The 15,522-nt window shown below is 39.5% G+C and overlaps 2 protein-coding genes across 7 annotated transcripts; both read right to left on the reverse strand.

Moving 5' to 3' along the window:
• Positions 1-3,472: 3,472 nt before the first annotated feature.
• Positions 3,473-10,779, reverse strand: LOC145067523 (uncharacterized). Of its 6 annotated transcripts, XR_013688851.1 has the most exons (10): positions 10,288-10,779; positions 9,914-9,973; positions 9,630-9,827; positions 9,380-9,544; positions 9,149-9,310; positions 8,932-9,084; positions 8,692-8,862; positions 4,639-8,607; positions 4,402-4,447; positions 3,473-3,706 (listed from the first exon to the last, which is right to left on the reverse strand). XR_013688851.1 is itself a non-coding variant. In XM_079014649.1 (9 exons), exons 1-8 carry the CDS (start codon positions 10,621-10,623, stop codon positions 4,648-4,650), a joined length of 5,205 nt encoding a protein of 1,734 aa, XP_078870775.1. In that variant the 5' UTR covers positions 10,624-10,779; the 3' UTR covers positions 4,048-4,447; positions 4,639-4,647. The 6 variants fall into 6 exon arrangements, 5 of the variants coding, with proteins under 5 accessions (XP_078870775.1, XP_078870774.1, XP_078870776.1 ...); XM_079014649.1 differs by lacking the exon at positions 3,473-3,706 and having other exon boundaries at positions 4,048-4,447; XM_079014648.1 differs by lacking the exons at positions 3,473-3,706; positions 4,402-4,447 and having other exon boundaries at positions 4,519-8,607.
• Positions 10,780-11,296: 517 nt separating this feature from the next.
• LOC145070908 (nucleolin) lies at positions 11,297-13,306 on the reverse strand. The gene is made up of 6 exons (XM_079017860.1): positions 12,844-13,306; positions 12,698-12,751; positions 12,542-12,595; positions 12,114-12,251; positions 11,797-11,867; positions 11,297-11,712 (listed from the first exon to the last, which is right to left on the reverse strand). Exons 1-6 carry the CDS (start codon positions 13,201-13,203, stop codon positions 11,409-11,411), a joined length of 981 nt encoding a protein of 326 aa, XP_078873986.1. The 5' UTR covers positions 13,204-13,306; the 3' UTR covers positions 11,297-11,408.
• Positions 13,307-15,522: the final 2,216 nt, after the last annotated feature.

Below are 15,522 nucleotides of genomic sequence, written 5' to 3' on the forward strand. Positions count from 1 at the left end.
AGAACCATAAAGTTTGAAGCTTTATACCTCCAAAAGATAGATCAAGATGCACAAGGTCGAGATCCACAAGCTTCAAGCAACCCAACACTCCTTGAAGAATCTCCTTCTTCTTGGATAAGCACCAAAACACATGAAATCACCCCAAGAACTAAAGAACCACTCAAATGGGGGGTTCAGGTTTCGTATCTATGGTTTAATGGGGTGGAGGCTGAAGGTAGGAAGGTTTGGAGTTGAGTTAAGGCCATTAAATACGGTTCAAGATCCTAAATTAAGGTTTTCACCTGACTTGAGTATGTCCTGCATACTCCTAGTATGTCCAACATACTAAAGAGGGCATCCACGATTCATTTGCTTAGTACGCCGGCGTAATAGGCTTAACCCTAATAAGACCAAGGTTCCGAAGGCCATAACTTCTTGGTTCTAAGTCCGTTTTCAATGGTCCTTATATCCCCAAAAAGGTAACTGTAACGACCCAAAAATCATGGGTAAAAAATTCATTTTTCATTATAGTCGAACACAAATGTTACTTAATCCAACCATTCAAAAACATTGCTTAATTAAAACATTTACCAGAGTTACATCCCAAAATCACTTAATGCAGAAAACACAGGTGTGTGCGCTGCGATTAAGTCAATCCCTCCTTTCCAAACCAATGATACATGAAACCATAAACAAAACTGTAAGCACGAAGCTTAGTGAGTTCCCCATAACATACCCCACACGATCCACATAATCACATGAACCATATCAGCCATATAAGCCACATAAGCCACATCAACCACATAAGCCATGCATGCATACATATAAGGATGTCATGGAAACCCTTCAAGGTCTTACACCAGGTGCCATAGGAACCCCCACATGGTCTTAGCCCACTGACATGGGAACCCCCACATGGTCTTAACTAATCAGAAGAAATGGCATACACATGCCATATAAACCATACATACAAACTTACAAGGATGCCCTGGAAACCCTCCAAGGTCTTACTCCGGGTGCCATGTGAACCCCCACATGGTCCTAACCCATTGTCATGGGAACCCCCACATGGTCTTAGCCTGGAATGCCATGGGAACCCCCACATGGTCTTATATCCAATTGCCTCGGGGGGGGGGGGGGGGGGGGGGGGTCCCCGGGGTCTTCCATGAAAGTATCACAAAGATAACTAGCATACCACATACCAGACAATCAACTAGCATACCACACATAACTAATTGCCATGGGAACCCCCACATGGTCTTCACATATATACATAGTATATCGATAGCACATCCGCAATAATCATCCCAACTAGATAAATGGGATGGCCTTGGTGCCTTCGACCCATTAGTATGGTGAGGAGACTCACCTCACACTGTCGAAGTCCTGCGGATAAAACTCTAGTTGTTGGATGACAAACTCTCGATCTGTCCATATCAAAACAACACCCAATTAACCATTTGGGTTTCAATGCATAACCATAAATCCACACTTGGGGTAAAGGGCCATTTTACCCCCTAACCTAGCTTGGTTCAAAACCAAGGCCCAAACTCACACTCTGCAGACCCAAAAGCCAAATAATCAACCAAGGCCCAACATATGGCCCAATTTTTCCAAATTGGGCCCAACATCTACATTGTCTTACCTTAAGGCCCAACCATTTATTCTAGTCCAAACACTTGGCATTCCGATGGTCCAATATCTCATAGTCATCAAGGCCCAATTATGGCCCACTTATGGACCAATTTTCCAAATTGGGCCCAAACCCCTCACATGGGCCTTACCCTAAAGCCCATCTGAATATCCTAGTTCATATACTACCTAATCCCAAAAGAAGGCCCAACTTGAAGCCCAAACATAATTAGGGGTTTTCACATAAAATGACGATTAGGGTTAAGTGTTCTTACTTAACTCATTAAGGACTTAATTCATTAAGTCCATCACCCCACTAGGCCAAACATACAATGTAATTGGGCATAAGTTATAACATTAATCCAATGGTCCAAAACATGGGTCCCGACAATCCAAAACTTAACATCTCCAAAATTAGGGTTTTCTAAACCCTAATTAGGGTTTCCAACCCAATCACAAGCCAATTAGACCAAGGGTTAAGTTTTTACATTAATTAATGTCTAATAAGTCGGGTACCACCCATTACCACCTCGGGTAGTGGTGGTTGGTGGTGGTTCACGATGGTGGTGGTGGTGGATTTTTCTTTTGATTTTCCGGCCAAAAAAGTACATTATACAACATATTATCTAAAAGGAAAACATGCACAATATAACACACACACACACACAACCACCCTTGTGGCGGCAGGCGGTGGCCGGAGTTGATAGCCACCACCTCACGGTGGTGGTGGTGGTTTTCTTTTGATTCCTGATCACGCAACACACACTCCGGCACACACACACACACACACACATTTAACGCAGTACAACAGGAGCATACACACCCGGATTGTAAAACACGAACTTAGCCACTCCTGGTGCATCCGGCGGACCGAGCAACTAGCAGCAACACGAAAACCGCTTGGAGCGGAGGCGGCGACAACGGCTCGTTACCAGAATGAGATGGAGAAGAGAAAAGGTGTTGAGGTTCCTTCCGAGTGCAGCAGCAGCAGAAAAGAACGTCCGCCGACTCGCGGTCCTGGTCGTCGTCGGCAACGAGAAGTACGACGTGCAAGACAACAGCTCACAATGGCGGTGAGGCGTCGACTGATATCGGTGGTCAATGGAACAATAACACACGAAGTCCACCACTCCGTCTTGAGCTATCCCGACGTTGGGGAAGAATGAAGGTCAACGACAATTCCCTTGGTGGGCTTGTTGATCGGGAAAAAAAAATGAGAACGAACCATGGTGGCGGCTGGGAGGTCACAAGTGGTGGCTAACTCCTAATGTTAGGGTTAAGGTTAACATGGGCGAGTCAGGTCACAAGTGGTGGCTAACTCCTAATGTTAGGGTTAAGGTTAACATGGGCGAGTAAGGTGACGGGTTTTAACCCATCTTAGTTTGAGTTTCTTAATGTTTTGACACTTCAGGCCCCTCCCTCCTCAATTCTTTTCAATCCAAGTCCATATTTTACTCTTTATCCCCTGCTTTCAAAAATCTATTCAAGTTAAATCCAATAATTACCAAACAACCCTCAGCCTTCAGAATTCTTTACAAAATAAATCTTGGAATTACACTTTTAACCCCCAAAAATCCAAATTATATCATTCAACTCCCCGAACCAACACCTTGCAAAATTATTATGAATTTTAAGACTACTATAAGATAATATAAAATATAAATTTACATCTTGGGGTTCAGAGTTTATTATTTAATTACTTAATTTTAAATGGAATGTTACAATAGTAACCTTTATAAAATGTTAGATATTAGTATCTAGTAATACCTTTTATTAAAATATCATTGTGTTTAAAAATGATAAATAAAATAAAAGGTTTCTATTTCGAAAGAGGTTAACCACTGGACAAGATTCTTAGTCAATGGAAAGACAATGTGACAATAATTTAAAAATTGCTAGCCACTATAGATGATGTTATATAAATGAAAGACCAGTATATTTTGCATATGAGCGTAATCAAATGAGCTACTTGTATCGATGGATTATCTATCTATACAAGCGTAGCCTAGCCTAGCGTGCTATGCTAAAAAAAGTAAAAATATTGAGCTAATGAGGAAATGTCTCCTCAATGACCCTTCCTCATCTGACTTGGAACCTACATATGCAAAGTTATAAGTACACATGAAACAACTCCAATCAATAAATTCCTCAAAAGCCTCTTACAGCAACATAAGAATAAATTACATATCCATAAACATAAACCTACTGAATGCTCGGAATTCAGAATCCAAATTAAGATACAAGTTGAAAGTACGATACTATAATTTTGTGGATTAAAAAATTTAAAGTACAATGCTTTAAACGAAAAAAAAAATCATATAGAGGTAGAATGCAATAATATACAAAAGTAAATTCATCTTGCTATTTCTTGCAAACATTTGAGTGTACATTGTGCGACTAAAAGCACAATGCTTTCTTATATATATATATATATATATATATATATATATATTAAAGAAGGCCAAGCTTAGGAACAGTAATAGGAACAGTAAACTTGTTTGGGTTTTGGCAAATTTGGTCCACAACTTTACATATTTTCAATGGTAAAGATTTTTGCCACAAGAGTTTGTCATATTGGCAATTTGGTCCCTTCAAGTTTTTAATGGTTTAGACTTTTGCCACGCGAGTTTGTCATATTGATATTTTAAATATTTTCATATTTTGTCCTACTTTTTGTCCCCATTTTGACAGTTTCAGTCCCTAAACTCATTTATTTGACAATTTTGGAGCTTCTGGTCAATGATTATCAATATCATTGTTTGAGTATTTATGATTTAAAAGGAAACTAACCGATATATTGTTGATCACGGAAGGAATACGAATACCTCTGTTCTAACTGCAAACAGCCAAATAATTAGTAGCATCCTACTTTCATTTCTTTCTATCAAGGCATTGTAATCTCAAGAATAAGCAAGGCATATTTCTTTCAATATAATTGCTAACACCAAGTTTTAAAATTTACACTTTACCTTTTGGTATCAAAAATGAATTTTAGTGAAAAAAAAAATGTTGCAACCACCAACCAACCTATACGCGTTAAGAAGAGGATTCCGCTTCCGTTTCCGGTTCCGGTTCTCCGGTGGATTCTCTCTTGGGAAGCGCGTCGTAGTCTACAAAATCAGGGTATCTGATCTTCATCTCCTCCTTAGGCTCCCAAGTCCGCCTTCTCCCATGAGTATGCTTCCATTTCACAAGCACAAGTTCAACATCTTTGTTCCCAAACTTTTTTGTCCTTGCTTCTAGAACACTTTCCGGGTCTTCAAATATTTTGTTGGAGGATTCCACTTTCAAGTCCGATACTGGGATGACCCCACACTCTTTCCCATCGTACTTTTTCAGAAAACTTACATGAAACGTGTCGTGTATTCCTTTCAGTTCCTCGGGTAAAGCCAGTTTACAGAATTGAGAGCCCACGGTTTTCAAGACTTTGAATGGCCCGATGTGGTTAGGAGACAATTTGGCTCCGGTTCGAAATCTCATTACACCTTTGAGAGGCGACACCTTTAACATGACCAGATCATCCAGTTTTAAATCGTAGGGTATTTGTTGCTTTTCTTCCGTTGCTTTCTTTCTCCTTCTCCTTTTCTTCTTTGCTTTTGCTAGTTTGCGAGCCAACAAAGACTTGTTTTTCCTCTTTTTTTTACTGGAGATTACATCATTGCCATAAACTTGGGGTGTTTTGTTTTTGTTCCTGTTTATGACGTTCTCTTTCAATCTTAAAAGCCTCATCTTTCTAGCAAGTGCTGCTGGGTTAATGGGGGTTGGATGAATATCCACATTGGATGTTGGATCATTAGGGAGAGAGGAGGAGGAGTTGTTCTTGTCCTTGTTTTTCTGTTTCAACCTCATAATCCGAAACCTTCTAGCAAGTGCTGCTGCATTCACATTGGGTCTTGCATGATTAAGGGAAGGGAAAGAGGAGGAGGAACTGTTGTCCTTGTTTTTCTGTTTCAACTTCATAAGGCGATACCTTCTAGCACATGCTGCTGCTGCTCTTCTGAGACTTGGATCATTATGGAAAAAGTAGGAGATGTTGATGTTGTTGTTGTCCTTGTTTTTCTCTTTCAACTTCATAATCCGATACCTTCTGGCATCTGCTGCTGCTGCTCTTCTGAGACTTGGATCATGAGACCAAATGTGGTTGTCATGAGTTTTGCCAGGTGGATCCATCTGATTGGAGGAACTCACTCCCACCACATTCCCTTTCTTGGCATCTGCCATAGACTTTTCACAATGCTGCTGTGATGATGAAGGTGCTGCTGCTGGAGGTGATGATGGTGCTGCTGCTGCTGGTGGAGGTGATGATGGTGCTGCTACTGGTGGAGGTGATGATGATGGTGGTGGTGGTGGTGGTGGTGGTGGTGGTGGTGGAGGTGATGGTGCTGGTGGGGGTAAAGATTTTGATGGTGCTGGTGCTGGTGCTGGTGCTGGGGGTAAAGATTTTGATGTTGATGGTGTTTGTGGAGGGCCGTGGTGGGGTAAAAACTTCAACATGGTAATTCTCCTACTGGTGCGAGTGAGCACTTTTCCTTTTTTGGGTTCTACCATAGATTTTTGACTGTGCTGCTGTGGTGGTGGTGGTGGTGGTGGTGGATAGGGCGGCTTGGGAATAATTCTCCTATATCTTTGTTTGGGTTGTACCATAGATATTTGAGAGTGCTGCTGTGATGGCTGTAGTGATGGTTGTAGTGGTGGTTGTGGTGACAATGATGGTGGCAGTGGTGGGGGTAAAGATTTTGATGGTGGTGGTGCTGCTGCTGGGTGTGGAGGTGGTGGTGGAGGGCTGTTGTGGTGGGGTAAAAATTGCAACATGGTAAATCTCCTACTGGTGCTAGGGAACACTTTCCCTTTTTTGGGTTGTACCATAGATTTTTGACAGTGCTGCTGTGATGGCTGTAGTGATGGTTGTAGTGGTGGTTGTGGTGACAATGATGGTGGCAGTGGTGGGGGTAAAGATTTTGATGGTGGGCATGATGATGATGGTGGGGGTGGAAGTGAAGGTGGGAGTGGGAATAAAGATGTTGATGGCAGCAGCTGTGGTGGTGGTGAGGGTAAAGATGTTGATGGTGGTGATGGGGGTGGGAGTGGGGGTAAAGATGTTGATGGTGGCGGTGGTGGTGGGAGTAAAGATGTTGATAGTGGTGATGGGGGTGGGAGTGGGGGTAAAGAGGTTGATGGCGGCGGTGGTGGTGGTGGGGGTGGGAGTAAAGATGTTGATAGCAGCGGTGGTGGTGGGAGTGGGGGTAAAGATGTTGATGGCGGCGGTGGTGGGAGTGGGGGTAAAGATGTTGATGGCGGCGGTGGTGGGAGTGGAGGTAAAGATGTTGATGGCGGCGGCGGTGGTGGTGGTGGTGGTGTTGGGTGTGGGGGTAAAGATTTTGATGGTAGTGTTGGGTGTTTGGGTAAAGATGTTGATGGTGGTGGTAGGGGTAGGGGTAGGGGTGGGGGTGGGAATAAAGATTTTGATGGCGGTGGCGGTGATGATGATGGTTGTGGTGGTGTTGGGTGTGTGGGTAAAGATTTTGATGGTGGTGTTGGGTGTGGGGGTAAAGATGTTGATGGAGGTGGGGAAGGCCTTATAATTCTGTAACTGGAGCCTTTGTTGGGATGCAGCATAGATTGTTTATGATTCTTCTTTTCTGGTTCTAGCCATGGCAGTGGCACTATTGTTGGTGGTTGTGGTGGTGGAGAGGCAGGCCTTGTAATTTTTTTATTGGAGCGAGTCAGTTGCACCACTTTGCCTTTGCCTTTGCCTTTGCCTTTATTGGGATGCAGCATAGATTGTTTACGCTTCTTCTTTTCTGGTAGTAGCCATGGCAGTGGCACTAGTGTTGGTAGTTGTGGTGGTGGAGGGGCGGGCCTTGTATTTTTGTTAGTCAGTTGCACCACTTCGCCTTTGCCTTTGTTGGGATGCAGCATAGATTGTTTACGATTCTTCTGTACTGGCGGTGGCAGTGGTGTTGGTGGTGGTGGAGGGGCAGACCAAGGCCTCGCCTCTACCGGGGCGTACCAGGTTGGGATGTACAATAAATAGTTGGGCTGTTCCATAGATTGTGGTGGTGCTGGTGGCGGCCGTGGAGGGGCAGAGCTGGTACTTCTGTTACACGCACAAGTCGGTGCCTCCGCTTTGTCATTGTTGGGATCTACTGGTGGTGGTGGTGGCGGTGGTGGAGGGGCAAACTTGAATCTTTTCCGATGATATTGTAGTTGATAACGATTTGGTTTTACAGAATTAATGTTGCCAGCTGGATCACCAACACCACCACCACCACTGTTACTGGAGTGAGTCGCTGCCACTGCTTTGCCATTGTTGGGATCTAGTGTAGAGTGTTGACAAGGCTGCTGTAATTGTTGTTGTGGTGGTGGAGGGGCAGAGTTGGTAATTTGTTGATGATAGCGATTGACTTTTACAAAATGAATCTTGCCACGTGGATCAACCATATTCACAAAACTAGATCTACCATTACCACCAAGGTTACTGATAGTGGACTGTGTCACCGCCACCATTTTGCTGTTCTTGGAACCTGCCATGGATGATGATGGTGGTGGTGGTGGTGGTGGTGGTGGAGGGGCAGGCCTGGTGATATGTTGTTGATCACGAGTTTTTACATAGTGAACATGGACAAGTGGATCAACAACATTAGCAGAACCAGATCTACCAACAATGTTACCATTACTGGAGCAAGTGATTGCCACCACTTTGCCATTGTTGGGATTTACCCAAAATTTTTGAAAATGCTGTTGTGATTGTTGTTCTTGTTGTGGTGGTGGTGGTGGTGGTGGACGAGGTGGTCGCGTAGATGGTGGTGGTGGTGGACGTGGTCGTGGTGGTCGCATAGATGGTGGTGGTGGTGGTGGAATGACCTCTTGTCTTTTTGCTTTCGCCTTAAGTACTTTTGCTTTCAACTCCTGTTTTTTTGTTGGTGGGGGTGGTGGTGGAGGGGGTGGTGGTGGTGGTGGTGGTGGTGGAGGGGCATCCATCTTTCTCTTTTCTATCTGCAATTAATTAAAGAGATTTTGATTAAATAATTCAATAAGAATCAGAACAAATTGGATTTCATCAAATAAATTGAATATTACCTCTTGTCTTTTTGCTTTCACTTCAAGTATTTTTGCATCCAACCCCAGACTTTGACCTCGTTTTTTTGCTTTCAACTCCAGTCCTTTTGCTGCTGCTGCTGCTGCTGCTGCTGGTGGGGGTGGTGGGGGTGGGGGTGGTGGTGGAGGGGCATCCATTTTTCTCTTTTCTATCTGTAATTAATTAAAGAAATTTTAATTAAATAATTCAATAAAAATTAGAGCAAATAAATTGAAGATTACCTCTTGTCTTTTTGCTTTCACCTCCAATATTTTTGCATCTAACCCCAAATTTTGACCTCGTTTGTTTGCTTTCAACTCTAATCGTTTTGCTGTTGGAGATGGTGGTGGGGGTGGGGGTGGTGGTGGAGGGGCATCCATTTTTCTCTTCTCTACCTGCAATTAATTAAAGAAATTTTAATTAAATATTTCAATAAAGATCAGAACAAATAAATATTACCTCTTGTCTTTTAGATTTCACCTCCAGTATTTTTGCATCCAATCCCAGATTTTGAGCTCGCTTTTTTGCTTTCAAGTCCACTCTTTTTGCTGGTGGGGATGGTGGTGGTGGTGGTGGTGGTGGTGGTGGAGGTGGAGGGGCATCCATTTTTCTCTTTTCTATCTGCAATTAGTTAAAGATATTTTATTTAAATAATACAATAACACTAAGAACATATAAATTGAAGATTACCTCCTGTCTTTTTGCTTTCACTTCCAGTATTTTTGCATCCAATCCTAGACTTTGACCTCGTTTTTTTGCTTTCAACTCCTGTCTTTTTGCTGGTGGGGATGGTGGTGGTGGTGGTGGTGGTGGTGGTGGTGGTGGTGGAGGGGCATCCATTTTTCTCTTTTCTATCTGCAATTGATTATAGTTAATAGATATTTAATAAGTCAATAAGAATCAGAACAAATGGGATTTGATCAAATTAATTGAAGATTACCTTTTGTCTTTTTGTTTTCACCTCCAGTATTTTTGCATCCAACCCCAGATTTTTAGCTGGTTTTTTTGCTTTCAACACCAGTCTTTTTGCTTCTAACTGCAGATTTTGAGCTCTACGTTTTTCATGTAGGGTATCCGTGGCTCTTATTTTCTGACGTTTCATCGTTCTTATTTTTCTACTATCCATGGCTTCTATTTTCTGTTTAATCAATTCATTAAATCAGATTTAGGGGAAAAGGATTTTAAGAAGAAAGTCAAATTCAAAGTTATGAGACTATTGCATACCCTCCTTGCCATGATTTCTTTTTGCATTTCATTGTATCTCTGAATCAAATCATCTGTTGCCTGTATATATATATATATATATATATATATATATATATATATGAATAAAGTTTAAAGAAGGGGAATTAAGTGAAACTAGGGTAAAAAAATTAGAAAGATCATAAAAATCGATAATGATTTAGATGTTAGGTTTTCAATCGAACACAATCCCCAATTTTCAATGTTATCGTTGAAGACTTGTATGAATTACAACAATTCGATCACAACAACTAAGAAATAAGAAAAGAACTTGAAAAACCTATGATAATCAGTAAGAACCCTAACAGAGTCATCGAATTATTTATAGAAATTGAAGTAAACATCGCAACAAGTACCTTTCTCTTTGATAATTTCTTCGAAGATGACTGTTGTTTAGGGCTCTCAGAAGCACCGTCGTTTCCAGTACCACTGCGTAATAAACAAAGCGTCGTTGAAGGCCCTTCATCATCATCTTCCACCGCCCTTACTTCCTCCGGTGACGCTTTCGATGTCGAAGCCATCACAGATCTTTTCTTCTTCCGATCCCAGGTAAAAGTGGATTTACTTATCAACTCCGATTGCTCAACTACGTCCGGTAGATTGAGCAAAATATCCGCAATTTCACCCTCATCTTCCTTCGCAATTCTACTCCTACCACCACCGCCTCTGCCACCCTTTCTACGCCGTTTCATATCCGCTTTACAGCAAGTGCATCAATTCCGTTAATCAGAGAAAATGATGGAACTATGAAGATCAAAGTGTATTAGATACGAGATTTTGAAAGAAAGATTGGTGAACGAAGGAGATGAGACAGAGATGAGTTGTCGTTGATAGAAAAATAAGGGAAAATAAAATGTGGGTAAAGAAAAAAAAAAGGAAGAATTGGAGAAAGACTAGCTATGCCACGTGTCAGTATACGGCGCATTTTAGGGTTTATACGAGTATGATTTATGATTTATATTGAATCGAAAACTTTTACAAGTCATAATAGTAATTTTTATATTTTATATTTATTAACTTTGATTTGATTTTGATTTAAAAAGTTTCATTCAAAAAATTATATATACTATGAACACGTGTCAAATTCCTGTAGCAAGAGCCTTTTTTTTTCAACCGTTGGATTTCTTCTAGATCGGACGCTCCACAGGTTACACGCGTTATTCTCTTGTTTCCCCTATTCTTCCACATGTCTCCTGCTCCTTGAAGTATACATCTTATATTTCTTCTTCATAGTTTATAGAAATCGATTACAGTGTGATTTTAGGGTTTAAAGTTTTTGAAACCCTAATTCCCTGAAATTCTACCCAATTAAGTTATTCAAAATTATTTGTTAAAACAGGACAAGTATATTTTGCGATTTAGAAAAGCTAATAACAATTGTATCAAATTCATTCACCAAATACAACTCGAACTAAAAACAATTGTCACTACAATACAAAGGTCCAGAATTTTAACCAAAATACTAAAAAACCCAAAATCAAGCCACTTTTGGTTTCTTGATCTTTCTACTTATAACAAAATCATCATCAGATTCATTATCACTGTCTTCCAAAATCTTTCTTTTCTTTGGTTGCACAGATGAAGATTTAAATGAATCAATTTTTTTCTTCTTTTCAGTTGAAATAGTCTTTTTCTTAATCGATACAGACGAATCACTTTTCTTCTTAACAGTGACTACTGTTGTCATTGGTGCCCCAAGTTTTAGCTGTTGAGCTTTCTTCTGTTTCTTCTCAAATAACTTCTTGGCCACATCTTTTGGTAGCAACCCAGTTTCCATCATCCTACAAATGCAATTTGGTTACAAGTTTTTTTAACTTTTGTCAAATACCCAAAATACCCTTTAGGAGATTAAGCCCAATACTTACCAAAATGCAGCCATTTCGCTAGTAGGTATTTGTTCGTACAAGCTTTCATAGAAAATCCTTAATGGATCTCTCTAAATAAATTCATAACAAAAAAACTCATAAATTTCATAAAATAACAAAGGCATTTACGTCTTTTTCACAGACAAGAGGTTGAGAGTGAGTCAACATCCCACTTTTTTGTATGGGACAAAACAAAAAGTTGCATTTTTTTGTCTTGTCGACATAGTCATAGTATTGTGTGGGACAAACACAGTACAATCTGTTATGTTCTGTCTTGTCCTGGATTCGCAGATGATTTGTAGAAAAGTTATGTATACCTCTTCGGGTGGGTCCCGCTTTTGACCAGGCATTTCATACACCTTCTTTTCCTTCTTCTTAACATCTTCTCCGTTGCCACTCTTTCTCTTTTCTTCTTTCTTCTTCCCATTTTTCTCACTTGAATTTACCACTTTTTTCTTAATTCAATATAAGTAAAATTAATCATTTAAAGAATATAAATATTATGCAAAACAATACAATGCTTGAAGCAATGGGTGGCTACAAATTTGTGTCAATTGAATATCAATTTGTGAATTAACATTATGATCTTCATAAACTATCAAGAAACTAGTGATTTTGATCGGACTGTTTACAAAAGTTAAACGATATTATATATCAGTTTTTATATGTTTTGATGTTGAATCCCACTTGAAAAGTACAAATGTGCCAAATTTTACAAAAAAGTTTAAGAATTTATACCACAAACCTTATCAGAATTTCCAGTTTTTTCCTTCTTGACTTCACTGTTTGGTGTCTTCTTCTGCATCAAAATACGAAATTTCAGAAACAAAGATCATTCATTGCCAGAAGAAAAACAAAACCCATATAAGGAAAATAGTTTAAATTAAAATGTATCACAAACCGTATTAGCATTTCTAGCTTCCTCCTTCTTCACCTTGTTGATGGGTGTCTTCTTCTGTATGAGAAATCGAAGCATTAAGCAACCATAAACAAGAAAAACCCTAGAAAAGAAAGTTGAAAAAAGATAAAGATAAATGAATCGCTAACCGTTTCAGCACTTCCAGTTACTTCTTTCTTGGGTTTATCATTGTTAGGTGTTTTTTTCTTGGGCGTGAAATCGTCATCAGATTGTTCTTCTTTCTTCACTTTCGACTCTGATTTCTTTAACTTGGCATCCTTGAGAGAAAGCGACTTGGTTGAGTTAGGTTTTTTAGGCTTGTTTTTAAGGATTGAGCTGAGGGATTTCTCGTCATTGTCATCGTCGTCTACTTCATTCTTTAGAGAAGGTAATTTGGCGATGCCGTTGGGTTTTTTGTTCTTGTTTTTAAGGAGTGAACTGAGGGATTTTTCGTCATTTTCATCGTCGTCTACTTCACTCTTGACAGGTTTTGCATCTTCAGAAGACATTTCTGTTCTTGGGTATGTGTGGGGAATACAGAATTGAGAGGAAGGCCGAGGGTTTTGGGGGAATTTGGGAAGCAGAAAGATTGAAATTTTTGGGAAGAAAAGGGGGAAAACTAAAAAGGATGCGATACGTTGCAATTTGGAATATGGGCTAAAAATGTGCTAATAGATCATGGCCCGATTACTAGTTGAAGAAGCCATAAATTCGTACTTATGGGCTTATGGTTAAATTCACGATTAAAAGATACACATTTTCCAGCAAGGAACTAGGGTATAGAACAATTTTTTTTATTTATTATTTCTTAATCAACTTTTATATTCTAATAAATAAATGTTTTTTTTTACACTTGTCACACTCTCATTTAATTTGTCAAATATCATTTTGTGGTTATGTTGAATTAATTTTTTTCCACGTGTCATTTTATGAGTTTTGTATTTTATTAAATTTCATATAATATTTTAATGTAATGATTACAATAAATATAGTAATAAATAAATATCAATTTCATTAATGAACTTATCTTTTAATTTTAAAATTCCTAAAAGATAATTTTAAATTATTTGTTTAAATTTAAAAGATAAAAAAAATATTTTCATTATAATAATTGATTATTTTTTTTATTTTCTTATAAATTCAAAGTTTTCAAATATTTTGTCTTTTATAATTAATTTTTTTTAATTTAACACATGGGTCTTACAACTAGTAAGATAATATGAAACAATAATTAAAAAGGATGGGTGAAGCAACTTGATGGCTCATCAGTAGGGGTGCAAACGAGTCAAGCTACTCGCGAGCTACTCGGGATCGGCTTGTTAAAAGCTCGACTTGAAACCGGTTTTAAACGAGCCTGAGCCGAGCTCGAGCTTAATATTAAACTCGTTTACTAAACGAGCTCGAGCTCGAGCCTATGTCACTAAGCTCGATTAGGCTCGCGAGCCTAAACGAGCCTTTATATAATATAATTTATTATTATTTTCATATATAAAATAAAAACATATTTGGGAAATTATGGATTTCGGGTATTAGTAAACGAGCTTCTTAACGAGCTTGAATCGAGCTTAAGTTTATTTAGGCACATCAAACGAAAAACGAGCCGAGCTCGAGCCCGATCCGAGCTTTTATAATTCTTTACGAGCTCGAGCCGAGCTCGGTAAAAGAAAGCTCGAATCGAGCCGAGCTCGAGCTCGAGCCTCGTATAACTTAAACGAGCCCGAGCCGAGCCCGACCAGGCTCGGCTCGTTTGCACCCCTACTCATCAGCTCATGGCTGACGGTTGATCCCATATTGATGGGGTGAAACGAGGGTTGTTTAAAACCAAATATCAGAAACTACTTTTCGAGGTGAGTTTCCTTTCAGTAGGAACGGGTCTAAGGCACCAAGGCTGGCCCGTATAGATGATATGATAGTATCGGAGTGTGGGCAGAGCCCGTATCTCATAGTTGAGTTTGATGATGATATATGCTAGTGTGGTAGAATTGTTTATACTCGTTGCCTGTGTGATACTTGTATGTTTTGGTTTAGTAGCTGAGTGTGGGCGAGGCCCGTATCTCTTAGATAGTGGAGTGTGGGCGAGGCCCATATATCCCAGATAGCAGAGTGTGGGTGAGGCTCGTATCTCCCAGATAGCGGAGTGTGGGCGACGCCCGTATCTCCTAGTTGTTCATTATATGATTGTATGGTATATGGTATGATTGGTGAACTCACTAAGCTTCATGCTTACGGTTTTTAGTTTTGGTTTCAAATACCTCTTCAGCGAAGGGGAAGGAGCTGGCGCGGTAACGGCACATCATACACACACACTTTGGTTTTCCGCATTATGAGATGTTCTGGGATTGTACTCTGACGTTATTGTTATTTTCATGTTTTGGGTTTTCAGACACGATATATGTTTATGAAATGATATGATCGGATGATGTTTTACTACAAATATTTTACAAGCTACTTAATTTAAATGAAATTTTTGGGCGTGAAAAATTGGGTCGTTACATGATTAATTTTGTAATCATAGTTCCCACGAGTTACAAACTAATATTAAAATACACACACACAATGATTATCACGCCATACTCTTTTATCGTTCAATTTTTTTTTACTATATTCCATTTTGATGCAACAAAAAAAAAGATATTTAAACAATAACTAAATAAATGTTGTCTAAAAGTAAAATCAAAAGAAGATAGTACTGAATGCCATTAATCGTATTGTCCATTTTAAAATAATAAACAAAATAAAGTTTTTTTTTCGGATTTTCAGATATCCAAAATATCCGGAAATTTCTGAATTCAATATTCGTATCTGAATCCTAAAAAAATTACATTTGA

This window comes from Lactuca serriola, chromosome 8 (assembly GCF_051521515.1).
Source record: "Lactuca serriola cultivar US96UC23 chromosome 8, Lser_US96UC23_V15, whole genome shotgun sequence".
Taxonomy (NCBI): domain Eukaryota; kingdom Viridiplantae; phylum Streptophyta; class Magnoliopsida; order Asterales; family Asteraceae; genus Lactuca; species Lactuca serriola.

Coding starts and splice junctions, on each gene's coding strand:
- LOC145067523 (XM_079014649.1), bottom strand. CDS start 10,623: ATGAAACGGCGTAGAAAGGGTGGCAGAGGCGGTGGTGGTAGGAGTAGA. Junction 9,974..10,287: donor AGAAATTATCAAAGAGAAAG/GTACTTGTTGCG, acceptor ATATATATACAG/GCAACAGATGATTTGATTCA. Junction 8,863..8,931: donor TGAAAGCAAAAAGACAAGAG/GTAATCTTCAAT, acceptor AATTAATTACAG/ATAGAAAAGAGAAAAATGGA.
- LOC145070908 (XM_079017860.1), bottom strand. CDS start 13,203: ATGTCTTCTGAAGATGCAAAACCTGTCAAGAGTGAAGTAGACGACGAT. Junction 12,252..12,541: donor AAACTGGAAATTCTGATAAG/GTTTGTGGTATA, acceptor TATTGAATTAAG/AAAAAAGTGGTAAATTCAAG. Junction 11,713..11,796: donor AGCGAAATGGCTGCATTTTG/GTAAGTATTGGG, acceptor TTGCATTTGTAG/GATGATGGAAACTGGGTTGC.